General features: G+C 37.8%; 1 protein-coding gene across 11 annotated transcripts in view; it reads left to right on the plus strand.

The window, feature by feature from the left end:
- Positions 1-14,994, plus strand: part of FUT8 (fucosyltransferase 8) — a 319,157-nt gene that overhangs the window by 297,774 nt on the left and 6,389 nt on the right. For 10 of the 11 annotated variants that reach the window (XM_033427753.2, XM_033427559.2, XM_033427422.2 and 7 more), the window contains 2 exons: positions 2,138-2,314; positions 11,758-11,908. In XM_033427753.2, the coding sequence (XP_033283644.1) occupies positions 2,138-2,314; positions 11,758-11,908 (328 nt within the window). Of the gene's footprint in view, positions 1-2,137; positions 2,315-4,243; positions 4,383-11,757; positions 11,909-14,994 lie in introns of those variants that run through there. The other variant, XM_033427799.2, reaches the window with a different exon arrangement.

The raw sequence follows: 14,994 nt of genomic DNA on the forward strand, positions 1-14,994 counted from the left end.
CACATTGAGAATTGGCCAAATATAGAAACTTGAAGTACCACAGACAGCTAAGTTATTTGCACACTTAAGTAGTGTGCTGTAATGAAAGAGGGGTGCATTAGAGTTCAAGAATCTGGGGGTCCAATCTGGCTTCCACCACTAACAAGTTATGTGACTTTGGACAACTTACTTGGTCATTCTGGGCCTTCATTAATTGTCACTCTTTTTTCATTTATTAAAACAAAACAAAACAAGAGAAAATGCTAGGTTAGATAGTAGTACCTAAGGTTTCTACTTACAATATACTAAACAGTTAGATTTTTGTGTCTGCCTATCATCCATTCATTTGTTGTGTTTGGTGCAATTGGGAATAAATAAAACCAGATTCCTTGCCCTGGAGGAGCTTTGATAGGTAGTGAAAATCAGGCAAGTACACAAATAACTTTTACTTTTGTAAAGACTGGGTTAAAATGTATGTGAAAGAAACCAGCCTCCCTTTGCCTTATATTGTCATTTTGTTCCCTGAAATATCTTCAGAGACATCAGTTTCTTTAACTGTCAGATGAAAGAGTTACATTAAACCAAATGACTTCTAATATCCTTCACAGGCCTAACATTCTGATTCTTCATAAAAATTCCATTAAGGTCCTCTCTCAAATTATTGGTCCAGGCCTAATTTCAGGAATACTTGGAAAATTGAGGAAATTGCTTAGTAGTACTCTGCCACTATGTCAAATGCTCCTCTTCCTTTGATTTTTCCTTCTTGTTATAGCTCTCCTTTGTTTTTATCTTCATTTTCATACTCCTACCCCATTTCTTCCCTGTTTCTTAGTCTTCATATGTATAGAAGTTACTGACCCCTGTTCTAAATAGTAGAGCTAAAACAAGAACACAGTAAAATCAGAGTTTCAAATAGTGTTTCTTCTCATGAAACTTTTCATTGAAATTCAGTGGAATTGTTCTTTCTGCCCTATCTCATCTCCATGGAGCACAGTGAACAATTCCAAATTTCCTGAGAGAACCAGTGACTAAGAAGAACGTGGGAAGGAAAAGATGATACGATAGGTGTTCATACGATAGTATTCACATCTGGACTATCAACTGAAATGCAAAGGAAAGAACAGCCACGAAGATGTCAGAGTAACTCCAGTGAAGTTAAACCCTCACTCCAGATACATAATAAAAAGCTGGCCCTAGGCTTGACTTAAGACATGCCCACATATTGTGACCTAAAGGAAACAAATCTACCTTTTTTCTTTTCCAACATATGAATAGTGGTTTAGTAATTTGGGAAGAGGGGAGATGTGGGAAGAGCAAATTTAAGTAGTGTTTTAACTTATGAAAACAAACTCTAACTATTGTTCCTGTTTTCATTAAAATACTGTTGGAAGTCAATGCCTTATTCAGTGCAGGACAATGTAAATCTGTGTCCCCAGTTTTACAGTTTTGGAGCTTTCCTTAAATAGGACAGATGAGATCAGTATCTGCTTGTGTTTGATAGAGTAAAAAGCCGGGAAAGGAAATTCATTATGCCTACAACAAAAAGGCTGGCATGGCTCCATGAACTTAAAATAGTAAGAACTCTTAAAAGGTTTGCCTTGCCTTGATTGTGCTATAGGAAGAATCCATACAGGTCTGAGTTTTCCTTGCACAACTTTAAATTCAACAAGCTGGCATTACAGTGACAGTACAGGATAAAATGAAGAAAAAGAAAACTTGGCATCAAAACATTACAAATGATATATTTAATGTTCCGTAATAACAACTGTGAATCTTGGCATCCTTTATTGTCAAATATATTAAAAATTATATCCAGTTTTTTCTGGAAGGCTGGTTGGTATTTGCTGCCTTATATGCGGTCTAATTCTGGAATCTCCCATTTATTCCTTATTATGCCAATTACTTTCTCTTTATAAGAAAGCATTCTTCAAAGACTTAACTTATTTTTTCTAATTCCCCTTGTATTAATATGCAAATATATGTTTGAATTTTTTTAAATATTGGTTTTATTTTTTCTAATGGTGAAAATGAAAGAAAAATTGGTTTAAAATGTCCATAATGCCACCATGAATAGGGGTATAAAGCTGAGTACCCTAAAAGTACTCAGTGGATCAGAACATTATCAGCAGAATCTGACTTTCTCCCTCTGCCCCCACAGAGTCCATGTCAGACGCACAGACAAAGTGGGAACAGAAGCAGCCTTCCACCCCATTGAGGAATACATGGTACATGTTGAAGAACATTTTCAGCTTCTTACTCGCAGAATGCAAGTGGATAAAAAAAGAGTATATTTGGCCACAGATGACCCTTCTTTATTAAAGGAGGCAAAAACAAAGTAAGTTAGATGAACTAATGATTCTAGAGTGAACCATCTCTTTTCAGTTGAAAGGAATCCTTAATTCCCATGACTTGTGATTCTTGTTACAATGAATGTTATTACTGATTATTAGGGGTTTTAAATTCAAACAACTGTGTACTTGTGCAACTGTTATTATGATCAAAGCATATGTGAGGTGCCAGCAAGGTGTAGATTTCATTCTGAAACCCCTTCTCTTGACTTGTAGGCAGCAGTCATCTCATTATATACTCACATGACCTTTATGTGCTTGGAAGGGAGAGAGCAAGCTTAATGGTGTCTCTTCTTGTAAGGAAGGGCACTAATTCCATCATGAGGGTCCTACCCTCATGACCTTATTTAACCCTAAGTACCTCCCAAAGGCCCCACCTCAAAATATTATCACATTGGGGGTTAGGGCTTAAACATATGAATTCTGGGGGGACACAAACATTTAGTCCATCATACTAACCAACTCAAAAGACTGTTAGCAATAAAACACACCAGGTAGGTGCTTGCCCTTTTGCTCTTACTATCTTCACCAACAATCACAGGCAACTGAAACCATGTGTAAGATGTAAGTTTTCATCTTATAAAAATTTCTGGAATTTGGAAATTATATTTTTTAAAAAGGCAAAAAATCAAAAGATGAGTTTTGTAAGTGAAATAATAAGGACTGCCAACTTGTACTGAGCTGTATTGAGCCCGCCTGCCTGTATTTCAGGCACTGTGCTAGGTGGTGGGGATTCCATGATAAGCAAGACACTCTCTGCTCTCAAGGAATTCCCAATCTAGTAGGGGAATGGACAGTTACAATACAGTATGAGTAGTGCTACTATAGAGTAATACCATCTACTCCAGAAATCATCCCTGAATCCTTGACTAAGTGGTTCTCCTCTGTGCATTCCTCTTAGTATTTAGCACTTGCTTACTTCTGTCTCCCTCACTAGGTTATAAGCACTTTAGAAACTATACCTAGTTCTAGTAAGTGCCCAGTAAGTATTGAATTATGTTCATTTCAGTCCTATCTGTTTGAAAACATTTTATTAGCAGTTATCATTTGACCTTTTTGACTTTTAATTAATTTATTTCTCAATCCCTCTTTTATGTCACAAATGGGGGTTGGGAAGAAAAACAAATCTGGAATGAATACTATAATGCAGGTATTTATCCATATCATTAGATAATCATTTAAACCCTATTTCTACCTCTTAAGAATCTAAATTAACCTGATATAAATTGCTTTTTCTTTAAGGCTCCCTCTATTGATTATACACACAGACACTCTCTCTCTCTCTCTCTCTCACACACACACACACACACACACACACACACACACACGCAGGTGAGCGTGCGCACAGACAAACAAACAAAAGACCAAGAAATTCATCAGCCAAACATAAGCCAAGTTATATAGTTATAATTCTTGTTTAAGTATAAGAGTTAGAGATTAAATGAACATTTGGACATAAAACAAGAAAAAATTTTCACAAATATTTTTCCAGTTTGATATTACAGACCTATTAGAGAGAAACAAAGTAGAAATAGTTCATCTTAGTCCTTCATTTTTAAATATCAGACTGAATTTGTAGCTTAGTTGAAAAAATGTTAAAGTATTACTTTATTTACTCTTTGACTTGTTCTTGAATGCATCATAAGTTTTTCCCTTGACTGGCAAAATAATTCATGCTCATTAGAAAATATGGAGTTGGTAAGTATACAAGCAAGGAAAAAATATTACCCACAGTCTCATTACTCAGTGGCAACAACTATTTAAATATCAACATATTCCCTTCAGTCATTTATGTAGTTATACATTTGTGTAGTTTATCATATACTATATAATTTGAACTCTTTTTTTACTTAATACAGCACTAGATCCCTTTTCCCAGGTTGCTAAAAAAAGTCATTGTAAATCTCTTTTTTTAGTGACTACATATCCACTGAATGGAAATGCCATTGCTTACTTGACCATTCTCTTAATATTCGACAGGTTATTTCCAATTTCCAGTGCTATGAGGTATGCCAGAAATTATCCATATTATTTCCTTAATCTAGATTTCTGGACTTGGAAGTATTTAGATAAAAGGATATGAATATTTTACAGCAGTGATCCATAGCACAGCGTGATATTTTTACACCAAGCAACCCTTATAGTACAGATGGCAGTAGTATCTACTTGGATTGTAAGAATTGTAAAGCTTGATTTTTTCTTTTGTGTATGTATGTGTGTGTGGTCAGAAGCTAGTAACTCCTCTCCCCATGGTATTCCAGGCTATAAATGTAGCAATAGCACTTATAAATGTAGCAATAGCATTTTGTTATAAATGTAGCAATAGCATTTTGTGCATATTTTTTTCCGCTTTGGAAATTCTTTGGTTTTCTGAGTCATTTTAAGGATTTTCTCAGGAATTTAAATACCGTTTTTCTCCTTCATTATTTTACTTAAAAGTTTTTTCCACTCTGAATTAATTCTGCTTTTGACTTCTCAGGATTGGTTTTGATACCTAAGCAAATCATAAAGCTTCTGTTATTGTTTTAGGAAACCAAAGCATGAGTTAATTTTTCAACAAGGTATATAGAATCCAAGGTGATTATAAGACTTTTCTGCTTCAAGAGGATGAAGAGATGGAGAATTAAACTTAAATGAGGCATAGTATTCGTACAGTTAGAGAAGAAACCATTTTTCTGACTAGCTTATTCTTTGTAAAAGGGGTCAAGATTAGCTTATATATGTGGCTCCGGTAGTTAATGCTTTGTTGCTTAGTATTACACCTCAGGTCTCTCTAGATTAAGACTGAGTTCATTCACGAGATTTTAGCACCAGCATCCTAGTGACTGTGACAGCTGCTGATAATGTGGAGATCTCTCTCTTAGGTAGTTCACTGTTAGAGTGTTTAAATCACAGAATCTTTGGCAGTCAAAGGAGTAAGAACTATTAAAGTTGTCTATCCAGCATTGTATTCTAAGATTGTGGAGACTGGGTTTAGGAGTGAAACAGGAGAAAAAACAAGCCATTAAAAATCTCTCAGATTAAATATTTACATATTTAGTTTGCTCTTTATCAAAAATGCTGGACAAGCTCTTCCTAAAATTAGGTTCATTTAAATGAATAGAGGTAAGAGAAATTTGTTGAAAAGTTGTTGTAAAGCATTTGGTTGCCATGTGAAATGAAGAATCAGCAATAGTGGTAAAGTTCTTCACTATTTTTTTGAACTACATCTAATATGCTAGACAGTTACAGGGCATTAGGAATACACAAAGAAATAAAAGATAATATGTGGCTCCTTATCTCAGGGCGTATCCAACTGGTAGGCGGTATACGGGTAACAAATAATCAGTGTCATTATATAATTGTCCTGAAGGAGTTGTATACTAGGTAGTGAAGTCAAGAAGAGGAGTATCCCCCTGTCTGGAGAAAGACCTCACAAAAGAAAATTTGATGTTAGTTTATACTTTCAAGTTACAACTTTGTGGGTGAGATAAAAAATAAATTTTTGCAAGATGGAAGAAGAAAAAAATATTTTTTTTAATCACTGCCAATCTCTGCAGCCTCACAGTGGAAGACTTCTGCTGGCATACTTGTAGGCGTAAGACAAGAAAGAAGCATGTTTGTGTGGAAAGTTTCATGCTCATTATTGGAAGTACAAAATCTCCTTCCCTCATTATTCACTTTGTTTCTGTTTTTCAACACTCAGTATCCTTCATCAAACTATCTTTTGCATATAGAGATAAGGCCTGAGGAACTTAGGTGACCTTTTGGTTTGGTTCCAGGAAGAGGCCTTTAAGTTAGGAAGGGCATAATGTTCCCATCACTTCTCAGTAAAAGGATCCCTCTTGTGTTTGTTTCACTGAGCACCCAAACCATGCTGACAGAGTTAGTCTTTATTCTAGGATAAAACCTGTACTGGTGTGTTTTAACGATTTCCCCCCTCCTCCACCCTCCAGCCTTTTCATATTTATTTGTTTCTGTTTCTGTCCCATGACTGGATCTGCATCTTCACAGGAATCACATTAAAAGTTTTTTTGGTGGTTTTCTTTTCAAAACAAATGTGACATTTCCTTCATCTCCCTGATTCAAAGTTGAGGAGGGCAAAATGTCAAAAATAATGAGGCCAAATGGATCTGAACACTGAATACCAATCACTGAAACAGTGCTCAGAGACTTTTTCTTCACAGTCATTACTAGAGGCTATGAGAGAAAACGCCTTGGAGGTTGTGGAATGAAGAGAAATCTGAAGCAGCTGTTAGGGAATTAGGAAAACGTCCCAGACATAGGTAGCACTAACTTGTTCATGTATTCATCCACATAGCATTGTGTGGAGTGCTAGATGCTGTGATGCAAAGGAAAATAAGGCATAGTCCTAACCTTTGGGAAATACTGTGTGGGAAAAAGACATGTAAGCTGACTCCTGCTGCCTCAGGGCTTATAAATAGGAACTATTATTCTTTCAACAAATATTTATTGACCTTGTATTATATTCCAGATTCTCTTCTAGGTGCTGAGAATAATAGAGTGAACAAAGCAGACGAAATACCTCTCTTTATAGAGCTTACATTCTAGTTAGGGATGATGGAGGTGGGGAATGAATGCAGACAGTAAATAAACAGTAAATATATATTATGTTCAGTGATAGTAAGAGCCATAGAGAAAAATTAAGCAAGTAAAAGGGTTAGGGATTGCCAAACTCCTCACTAATAAGGCAGCATTTGAGCAGAGATCTAAGAGGGAAGTAAGAGATAAAACCAGGTGAATATATGGGGAAAGAATGTTTAACAATCACAGTTAATGATTTATTGAGCATTTACTACATGTCAGATACTCTTCTAAGCACTTTACATTGCTTAATTTATTTAATTCTTAAAAAATTATATAGGGCTTCCCTGGTGGCGCAGTGGTTGGGCGTCCGCTTGCTGATGCAGGGGACACGGGTTCGTGCCCCGGTCCGGGAAGATCCCACATGCCGCGGAGCGGCTGGGCCCGTGAGCCATGGCCGCTGAGCCTGCGCGTCCGGAGCCTGTGCCCCGCAACGGGAGAGGCCACAACAGTGAGAGGCCCGCGTACCGCAAAAAAAAAAAAAAAAAAAAAAATTATATAAAGTAGGTACAATGACTATCCCCTTTGCATGTAACTTCTGAAAGTTTACAACTTAACTCTGATCTGTCTCATGCACTGAGAAAATTTATTCACTCTATACTAGAGTATAATTAAACCTCTAATTCAGAGTAGAATCATTTGAACATATAGTAGACTTTTTAAACACATCCTGTTTTAATATTTTTTAACACATATCTTCTCAGGACTACCACAATATTAGTTGGTGGACATCTACAAGGAATTTGCTTTCATAAATTTATTAGAATGGTTTTCTGTCACCATTATTTGTTAAGATGGTGCTTATGGGGGTTAAGGGAGACAAGTCTCAGTTATCACAAATTCTAAACTAAAAATTTAAATGAAGTTTAATCATGATGTTTATATTCTAAAGGAAAAGCTCAGTGACCAAATTTGAAAGCAGGTTGGAGCCTCTTAGAGAGGTAGGAGGCAACTGGGACTCCCCCTGGGGACACATATACTGGCAGCAGGCAGTGGGAAGCTCATTCTACCACAGGGACCCTGGTGCTGGCAAACAACATTTTGGAGTCCTCCTTCTAGCCTATTAGAACCAGGGGCTTACATGCCCACTAGTTGATTAGCACCAGTACTGGGATCCCCAAACCCCACAGCCAGCCATACTGGGACCCAGCACTGCCCACCAGCAACACAAGACCAACCCTAGGACTTGCGGGCCTGCAACCAGGCACACCAGGACCCAGCCCAAGCCACCAGTGGACTGGCACTGGCCCTGGGACTTCCCAGGCCATGTAGCCAGCTGTGTCAGGACCCAGACCCACCTACCAACAGCTAGCAGCCTCCACATGAGGCAGGACCTGGCAGCCAACTGGGATGGGAACTAGCCCTACCTACCAGCATGCCCACAGTAGTTGACCCCACCACAACAGAAGTGCCCACTCAGCCCACATACAAGGCACCCTTAGCTCTGGTGACCAGAGGGGAGTATGTAGCTGGGCCCCATAGGACATCTCTTACATAAGGTCACTTCTCCAAGAACGAGAGACATAACTGACTTGCCTAATACATACAAATAAACACAGAGAATTAGGCAAAATGAGGTGACAAAGGAACGTGTTTCAAATGAAGGAACAAACCCCAGAAGGAGAGCTAAGCAAAGTGATGAGCAGTCTACCCAATAAAGGGTTCAAGGTAATGATCATAAAGATGCTGAATGAACTCGGGAGAAAAATTGATGAACACAGTGGCAGACTTAACAAAGAGAAAGGGTAAAGAAGAACCAAACAGAGCTGAGGAATGCAATAATTAATCATTGAAGTAAAAAATACACTAGAAGGGATCAACAGTAGATTAAATGATGCAGAAGAACAGATCAACAAACTGGAAGACAGAGTAGTGGAAATCACCCAAGCTGAACAAAAAAAAGAGAAGAATTTAAAAAGTGAGGACAGTTTAAGAGACCTCTGGGACAACAAAAGCATACCAACATTTACATTATAGGGATCTCATAGGGAAAAGAGAGACAGAAAGGGGTAGGGAACTTATTTAAAACAAGAATAGCCAAAAATTTCCCTAACCTGGGAAAGGAAACAGACATCCAGGTCCAGGAAGCACAGAAAGTTCCGAACAAGATCAACCCAAAGAGGTCTACACCAAGACACATTGTAATTAAAATGACAAAAAATAAAGATAAAGAGAAAATCTTAAAAGCAGCAAGAGAAAAGCAACTAGTTATGTACAAGGGAACTCCCATAAGACTGTCAGTTGACTTTTCAGCAGAAACTTTGCAGGTCAGAAGAGAGTGGCATGATAATTCAAAGTGATGAAAGGAAAAAACCTACAACCAAGAATACTTTACCCCACAAGGCTACCATTCGAATTTGAAAGAGAGAGAAAGAGTTTTACAGACAAGCAAAAGCTAAAGTTGTTCAGCACCACTAAACAGGCTTTACAAGAAATGTTACAGGGACTTCCCTAAGCATAAAAGAAAAGACCACAACTAGAGATACGAAAATTATGAAAGGAAAAATCTCATTGGTAAAAGCAAGCATACAGTAAAGGTAGTAGATCAGCCACTTGTAAAGCTAGTAGGAAACTTGAAAGACAAGTAATAAATTATCTATATCCACAATACATGGTTAAGGAATACACAAAACAAAAAGATGTAAAATATGATATCAAAAAACATTAAATGTGGGCAGGGCAAGGCAGGAATAAACACTGTGGAGTTGTTAGAATGTGTTCAAACTTAAGATCCACTTGAAATAATTATACACACACACAACCCACCCTTACACCTCTAGGAACTAGAAAAAGAAGAACAAAGCCCAAAATTAGTAGAAGGAAAGAAATGATAAACATCAGAGCAGAAATAAGTGAAATAGACACTTAAAACAATAGAAAAGATCAATGAAACTAAGAGCTGTTTCTTTGAAAAGGTAAACAAATTGATAAACATTTAGCCAGACTCATCAAGAAAAAAGAGAGAGGACCCAAATGAATAAAATCAGAAATGAAAAAAGAGATGTTACAGCCAACACCACAGAAATCAAAGGATCAAAAGGGATTACTGCAAACAACTATATGTGAGTAAATGGACAACCTAGAAGAAATGGATAAATTCCTAGAAAATTTCAGTCTCCCAAGACTAAATTAGGAAGAAATATTAATAAACCAATTACCAGTAATGGAGTTGAATCAAGATTGATCAGAAAACTTCCAACAAAAATCCAGGACCAGATGGCTTCACAGGTGAATTTTATAAAATATTTAAAGAAGAGTTAATGCCTATGCTTCTCAAACTATTCCAAAAAATTGAAGAAGGAACAGTTCTGAACTCATTCTACAAGGCCAACATCACCCCAATTCCAAAACCAGACAAAGATGCCACAAAAAGAGAAACTTACAGGCTGATATCATTGATGAGATACAAAAATCCTTAACAAAATATTAGCAAACCGAATCCAGCAGTACATTAAAAGGATCATATACCATGATCAAGTAGATGCAAGGATAGTTCAATATTTGCAAATCAATCAATGTGATACACCACATTAACAAAACAAAGGATAAAAATCATATGATCATCTCAATAGTTGCAGAAAAAGCTTTTGACAAAATTCTATATTCATTTATAATAAAACTCTCAACTAAGTGGGTGTAGAGGAAACATACCTCAACATAACAAAGGCCATAAGATATCACAGACTAACAGCTAACATAATACTCAACCGTGAAAAGCTGAAAGCTTTTCCTCTAAGATCAGGAAGAAGACAAAGATGCCCAGTCTCACCACTTTTATTCAACATGGTATTGAAAGTCCTAGCCACAGCAACCAAAAGTTAAGAGACTAAATCCTAAGAGTTTTCATCACAAGGAAAATTTTTTTTCCTGTTTTAAAAATTTTGTCTGTAATGAGATGATGGAAGTTCACTAAACTTATTGTGGTAACCATTTCATGATGTGTGTAAGTCAGATCATTGTGCCTTAAACTTATACAGTGCTGTATGTCAATTATATCTCAATCGGGACTTCTCTGGTGGTCCAGTGGTAAAGAATCCGCCTTACAATGCAGGGGACGCAGGTTTAATCCCTGGTCAGGGAACTGGGATCCCACGTGACGCGGGGCAACTAGGCCTGCACGCCATAACTACTGAGCTTGTGTGCCTCAGCTAGAGAGCCCACGTGCTGCAAACTACAGAGCCCATGTGCTCTGGAACCCGCACATCACAACTACAGAGCCCACATGCTCTGGAGACTGTAGGCCACAACTAGAGAGAAGTCTGCGCACCACAACGAAAGATCCCATATGCCTCAGCAAAGATCCCGCATGCCATGACTAAGACCTGATGCAACCAAAAACAAATAAAATAATAGATCTTTTAAAAACTTATACCTCAATAAAACTGGAAGAAGCAAAAACAATATATAAGTTATATTTTTATAAAGATATATGCTTAAGGATAAAAGTGGGAAAGGAATGCATAAAATGAAAATGTGTCTGTGTGAAAAAAATATGAAAGCAGGTTGAAAAACCTCTTCAAGGTCACTTATTACGATGAAAATAAAGAGCTTTCTGTTTTCCATTCTTTCATGAATTGAAAGGGACATTCTGGTGCCTATGTGTATTTTATGTCATGCCAATAACTTTTAACATACAGGACACCCCAGAATGGTTTCTGCCCCATCAATGGATTCAAAGATGCTTTGTCAGCTACTCTATTGAATGCCAGAGTTAAAGCTTTCCTTACTGTCAGAAAGAGGGGGACTCTTGGTTAAAGGAGCTGGCTACCTCCTGCTGATAGGATACTATTTCCTGACAGAATTCTATGATTTCAGTGAGTTTGTATAAATTTATTTCTTTTTTCAGGTACCCCAGTTATGAATTTATTAGTGATAACTCTATCTCTTGGTCAGCTGGACTACATAATCGATACACAGAAAATTCACTTCGAGGTGTGATCCTGGATATACACTTTCTCTCCCAGGCAGACTTCCTAGTGTGTACTTTTTCATCCCAGGTAAGCATTTTTAAGTGATCAATACTCTTTGGTTATATTGAGTCAGAAAGTTCTTGGATTTTTAAAAAATGTTAGTTTTCATGACTCAGGTACAATGTTTTTAATATTGGGGAATGATCCCTTTTGTGAAAGAATGAGAAGATTCCAGAAAACATAGCTATTTGAGTGCACTGAATATTTAATTGTTTGCAAGCAACTGTTGAATACATCTCTACTGAAGCCAGCTACCGGGGTTGTTTAAAGTACTTGGCTTATTCACAGCATTTAACAGAAACAGCAAGTAATTAAGTTTACTTAATACTTGCTGATTTTGCATACAATCAGTATGTAACCAGAGCCCATCCATTTCTACACATCAGTGCACTGATACTGAGAGGCTTAAATGCTCAGCATTTTGCCTCACTTGATTGCTTTATAGAAAATAAGAAAGAGTAAATGTAATTCCTCTTTCAGGTCCTTTTAACATTTCTACCAAGCAAGAAACTGTATATTATATTTAAGCAATACCATATTATAATCATTCTTTGAGTTTATTGTTATAGATATTTAATATGTTGTTGGTTTGGTGTGTGTGTTTTTATGAGTGCTCCAATCAGCCTTATATGCCCAGTGGAATATCAGCATAGAAAGATTTATTGTGGATTTTATTCAACTGTCTCATTTATGTGCATATTATTGGTTAGTTTGTTCAACACACTGTTAAATGATTGTCTGTGCTCAGACCTATACTAGGTGTAGAGGGAATTTCAAAGGAGATCGAAGATACAGCTCTTACCCTGGTCCAGAATCTAGTGAGCAAAATATCCACATGAAATAACCAGAGAATAATTACAAAGAAATATAAGCCATGTAAAATAAGTATACGTCTGAAAGCTTAGAAGAAGCAGAGAAAAGAAAGTGTGAAAAGGAAAGACACATCATTTACATGGGAATATACTGCAGAGAGTATTAAGAAATGGACAGTTTTTTATTACGTGACAGTGCACACTGTCACAATGGTATGGTGATATGATTGTTGGAAAGATACTTATCCCAGCAAAGCCTGTATGAGTTCCTTCAATGTGGCATAAGAATACAACTTAAGACGCAAAGACAGCTGCACAGAACAGGAGTCACATGGCAGCAGTCCTCATCAGAGGGAAAACATGAAGGCATCCATAGCTGATATTCTCCCTAATTGGGGTGAGGATCCTATCTTTGAGAAGGGGGTGGGATGGGGGGAGGAGTTGTAACTACCTAGTCCCTCTCAACTGCTTTTGAGAATCTGGCTATGGGCCTACGTGATCAACAGGTGCAAATAACACATTTTCGAATGCTTCTTGTTAGAATGATTGAATCAAGAGTCACTTTCCCAGATGTACCGCCTCCTCTGTAGGTCTAGATTTTAGGCCTTCCTAAAGTCTATTCCTTTAGTCCAGGGTTTCTCAACCTGGCACCGTTGGCATTTGGGGCTGGATAAGTTGCTGTGAGGTGCTGTCTTGTGCATTACAGGATGCTTAGCAGCGTCCGTGGCCAGTAGACCCTCACCTCAAGTTGTGACAGCCAACAGTGTCTCCAGACATTGCCACATGTCCCAGGTGGGGGGAGTGGGAGGGCAAAATCACCCTTGTGAGAACCACTGCTCTAGTTATAAAGCTCTAAAAGTAAATAAATATATACATGTCTAAACATTTACCAACCTTACATGGAGGTAGACACTGAGAGTTACAAGGACGTGCTCTATGTTTTGCTTTCCTTTGTCCAGCTCTCCTTAATAATGCCATTAGACTCATTCTGGAAAGAAAATCTTTTGTTTATTTCCCTTTTCAAGGATGTGCTGTAGAATTTTTGATCCTCATAGCCTCATAAGTCTAGTTTTGACCCAGAAGTCAGGGCCTCTGTCACTTCATGATACTGGAAACCTGTCCAGGTTTGAAGAGCATATTGTTCACACTACTTTGTTCTATTTTATGCATAATATCAACCTCTGTGTCTTCTTCAGACCTCAGATCCAGAGAAACAGTTTATATGAAGAAAGCGTAGTAATGAGAGGTCTGGTTGTATCCAAAGGAATAAGATTTGTGATTATATATTATATTGTTCCTAAAAACTCTTGGCAAGTCAAGGTTCATCCAAAATAACTCTGATCATTTAAACCAATATTTTGTGTCCCAAGATAGACTTGAATACCTCAAAACATGTTAGGGCTCAGAATAAAAGTTTAACAGTAAAAAATACCTTACATTTATATAGTGAGTAGCAGTTTGCTAAATGTGATCACCTCCTTTCTTGGTGACTAACAGCTGTAGCATTTGAGACTGTGGAATAATTCCACATTCAGTGATTAATCTTTGGGCTTCCTTGCACCCCGGTTTTCTTTGGTTTTTTGGTTTTTTGGTTTTTTTGGCTGCATTGGGTCTTCATTGCTGCGTGCAGGCTTTCTCTAGTTGCGACGAGCAGGGTCTACTCTTTGTTGCAGTGCACAGGCTTCTCATTGCGGTGACTACTCTAGTTGCAGAGCATGGGCTCTAGGCACACAGGCTTCAGTAGCTGTGGCACATGGGCTCAGTAGTTGTGGTGCATGGGCTTAGTTGCTCCACGGCATATAAGATCTTCCCGGACCAGGGCTCGAACCCGTGTCCCCTGCATTGGCAGGCGGATTCTTAACCCCTGCACCACCAGGGAAGTCCTGCACCCCAGTATTTTTTGAAAATATTTTTAGTAAAAAGGCATTTGGTACAGTTTAATATTTTTGTGGTGTGAACGAGTTGGTTGGTGGCTTGTAGCATAAACCAAACCAAAATTGCCATAAACCAAAATCGGAATCGCTTGAAGAATGCCCCCAAAATGTCTCATCAGCAGTAGCAGTGGAGTTTGAGAAAACGTCACTGATGACATCAAAGTATCAAGCCATTGACTTCATGAGACAGAGAACAAGAATGAGACATTGTGGGCTCTGGAGTCAGACTACCTGGGTTTAAATCCAACTTTGACCACTTAGTGACTCTGTGGCGTTTGAACAAATTACTTAGCCTATCACTGACTTTTTCCCCCCTCCCTGTAAAAATGGTAATAACAGTAATACCTACTGCATAAAGTTTTTGTGA

This window comes from Orcinus orca, chromosome 2 (assembly GCF_937001465.1).
Source record: "Orcinus orca chromosome 2, mOrcOrc1.1, whole genome shotgun sequence".
In the NCBI taxonomy this organism is placed as follows: domain Eukaryota; kingdom Metazoa; phylum Chordata; class Mammalia; order Artiodactyla; family Delphinidae; genus Orcinus; species Orcinus orca.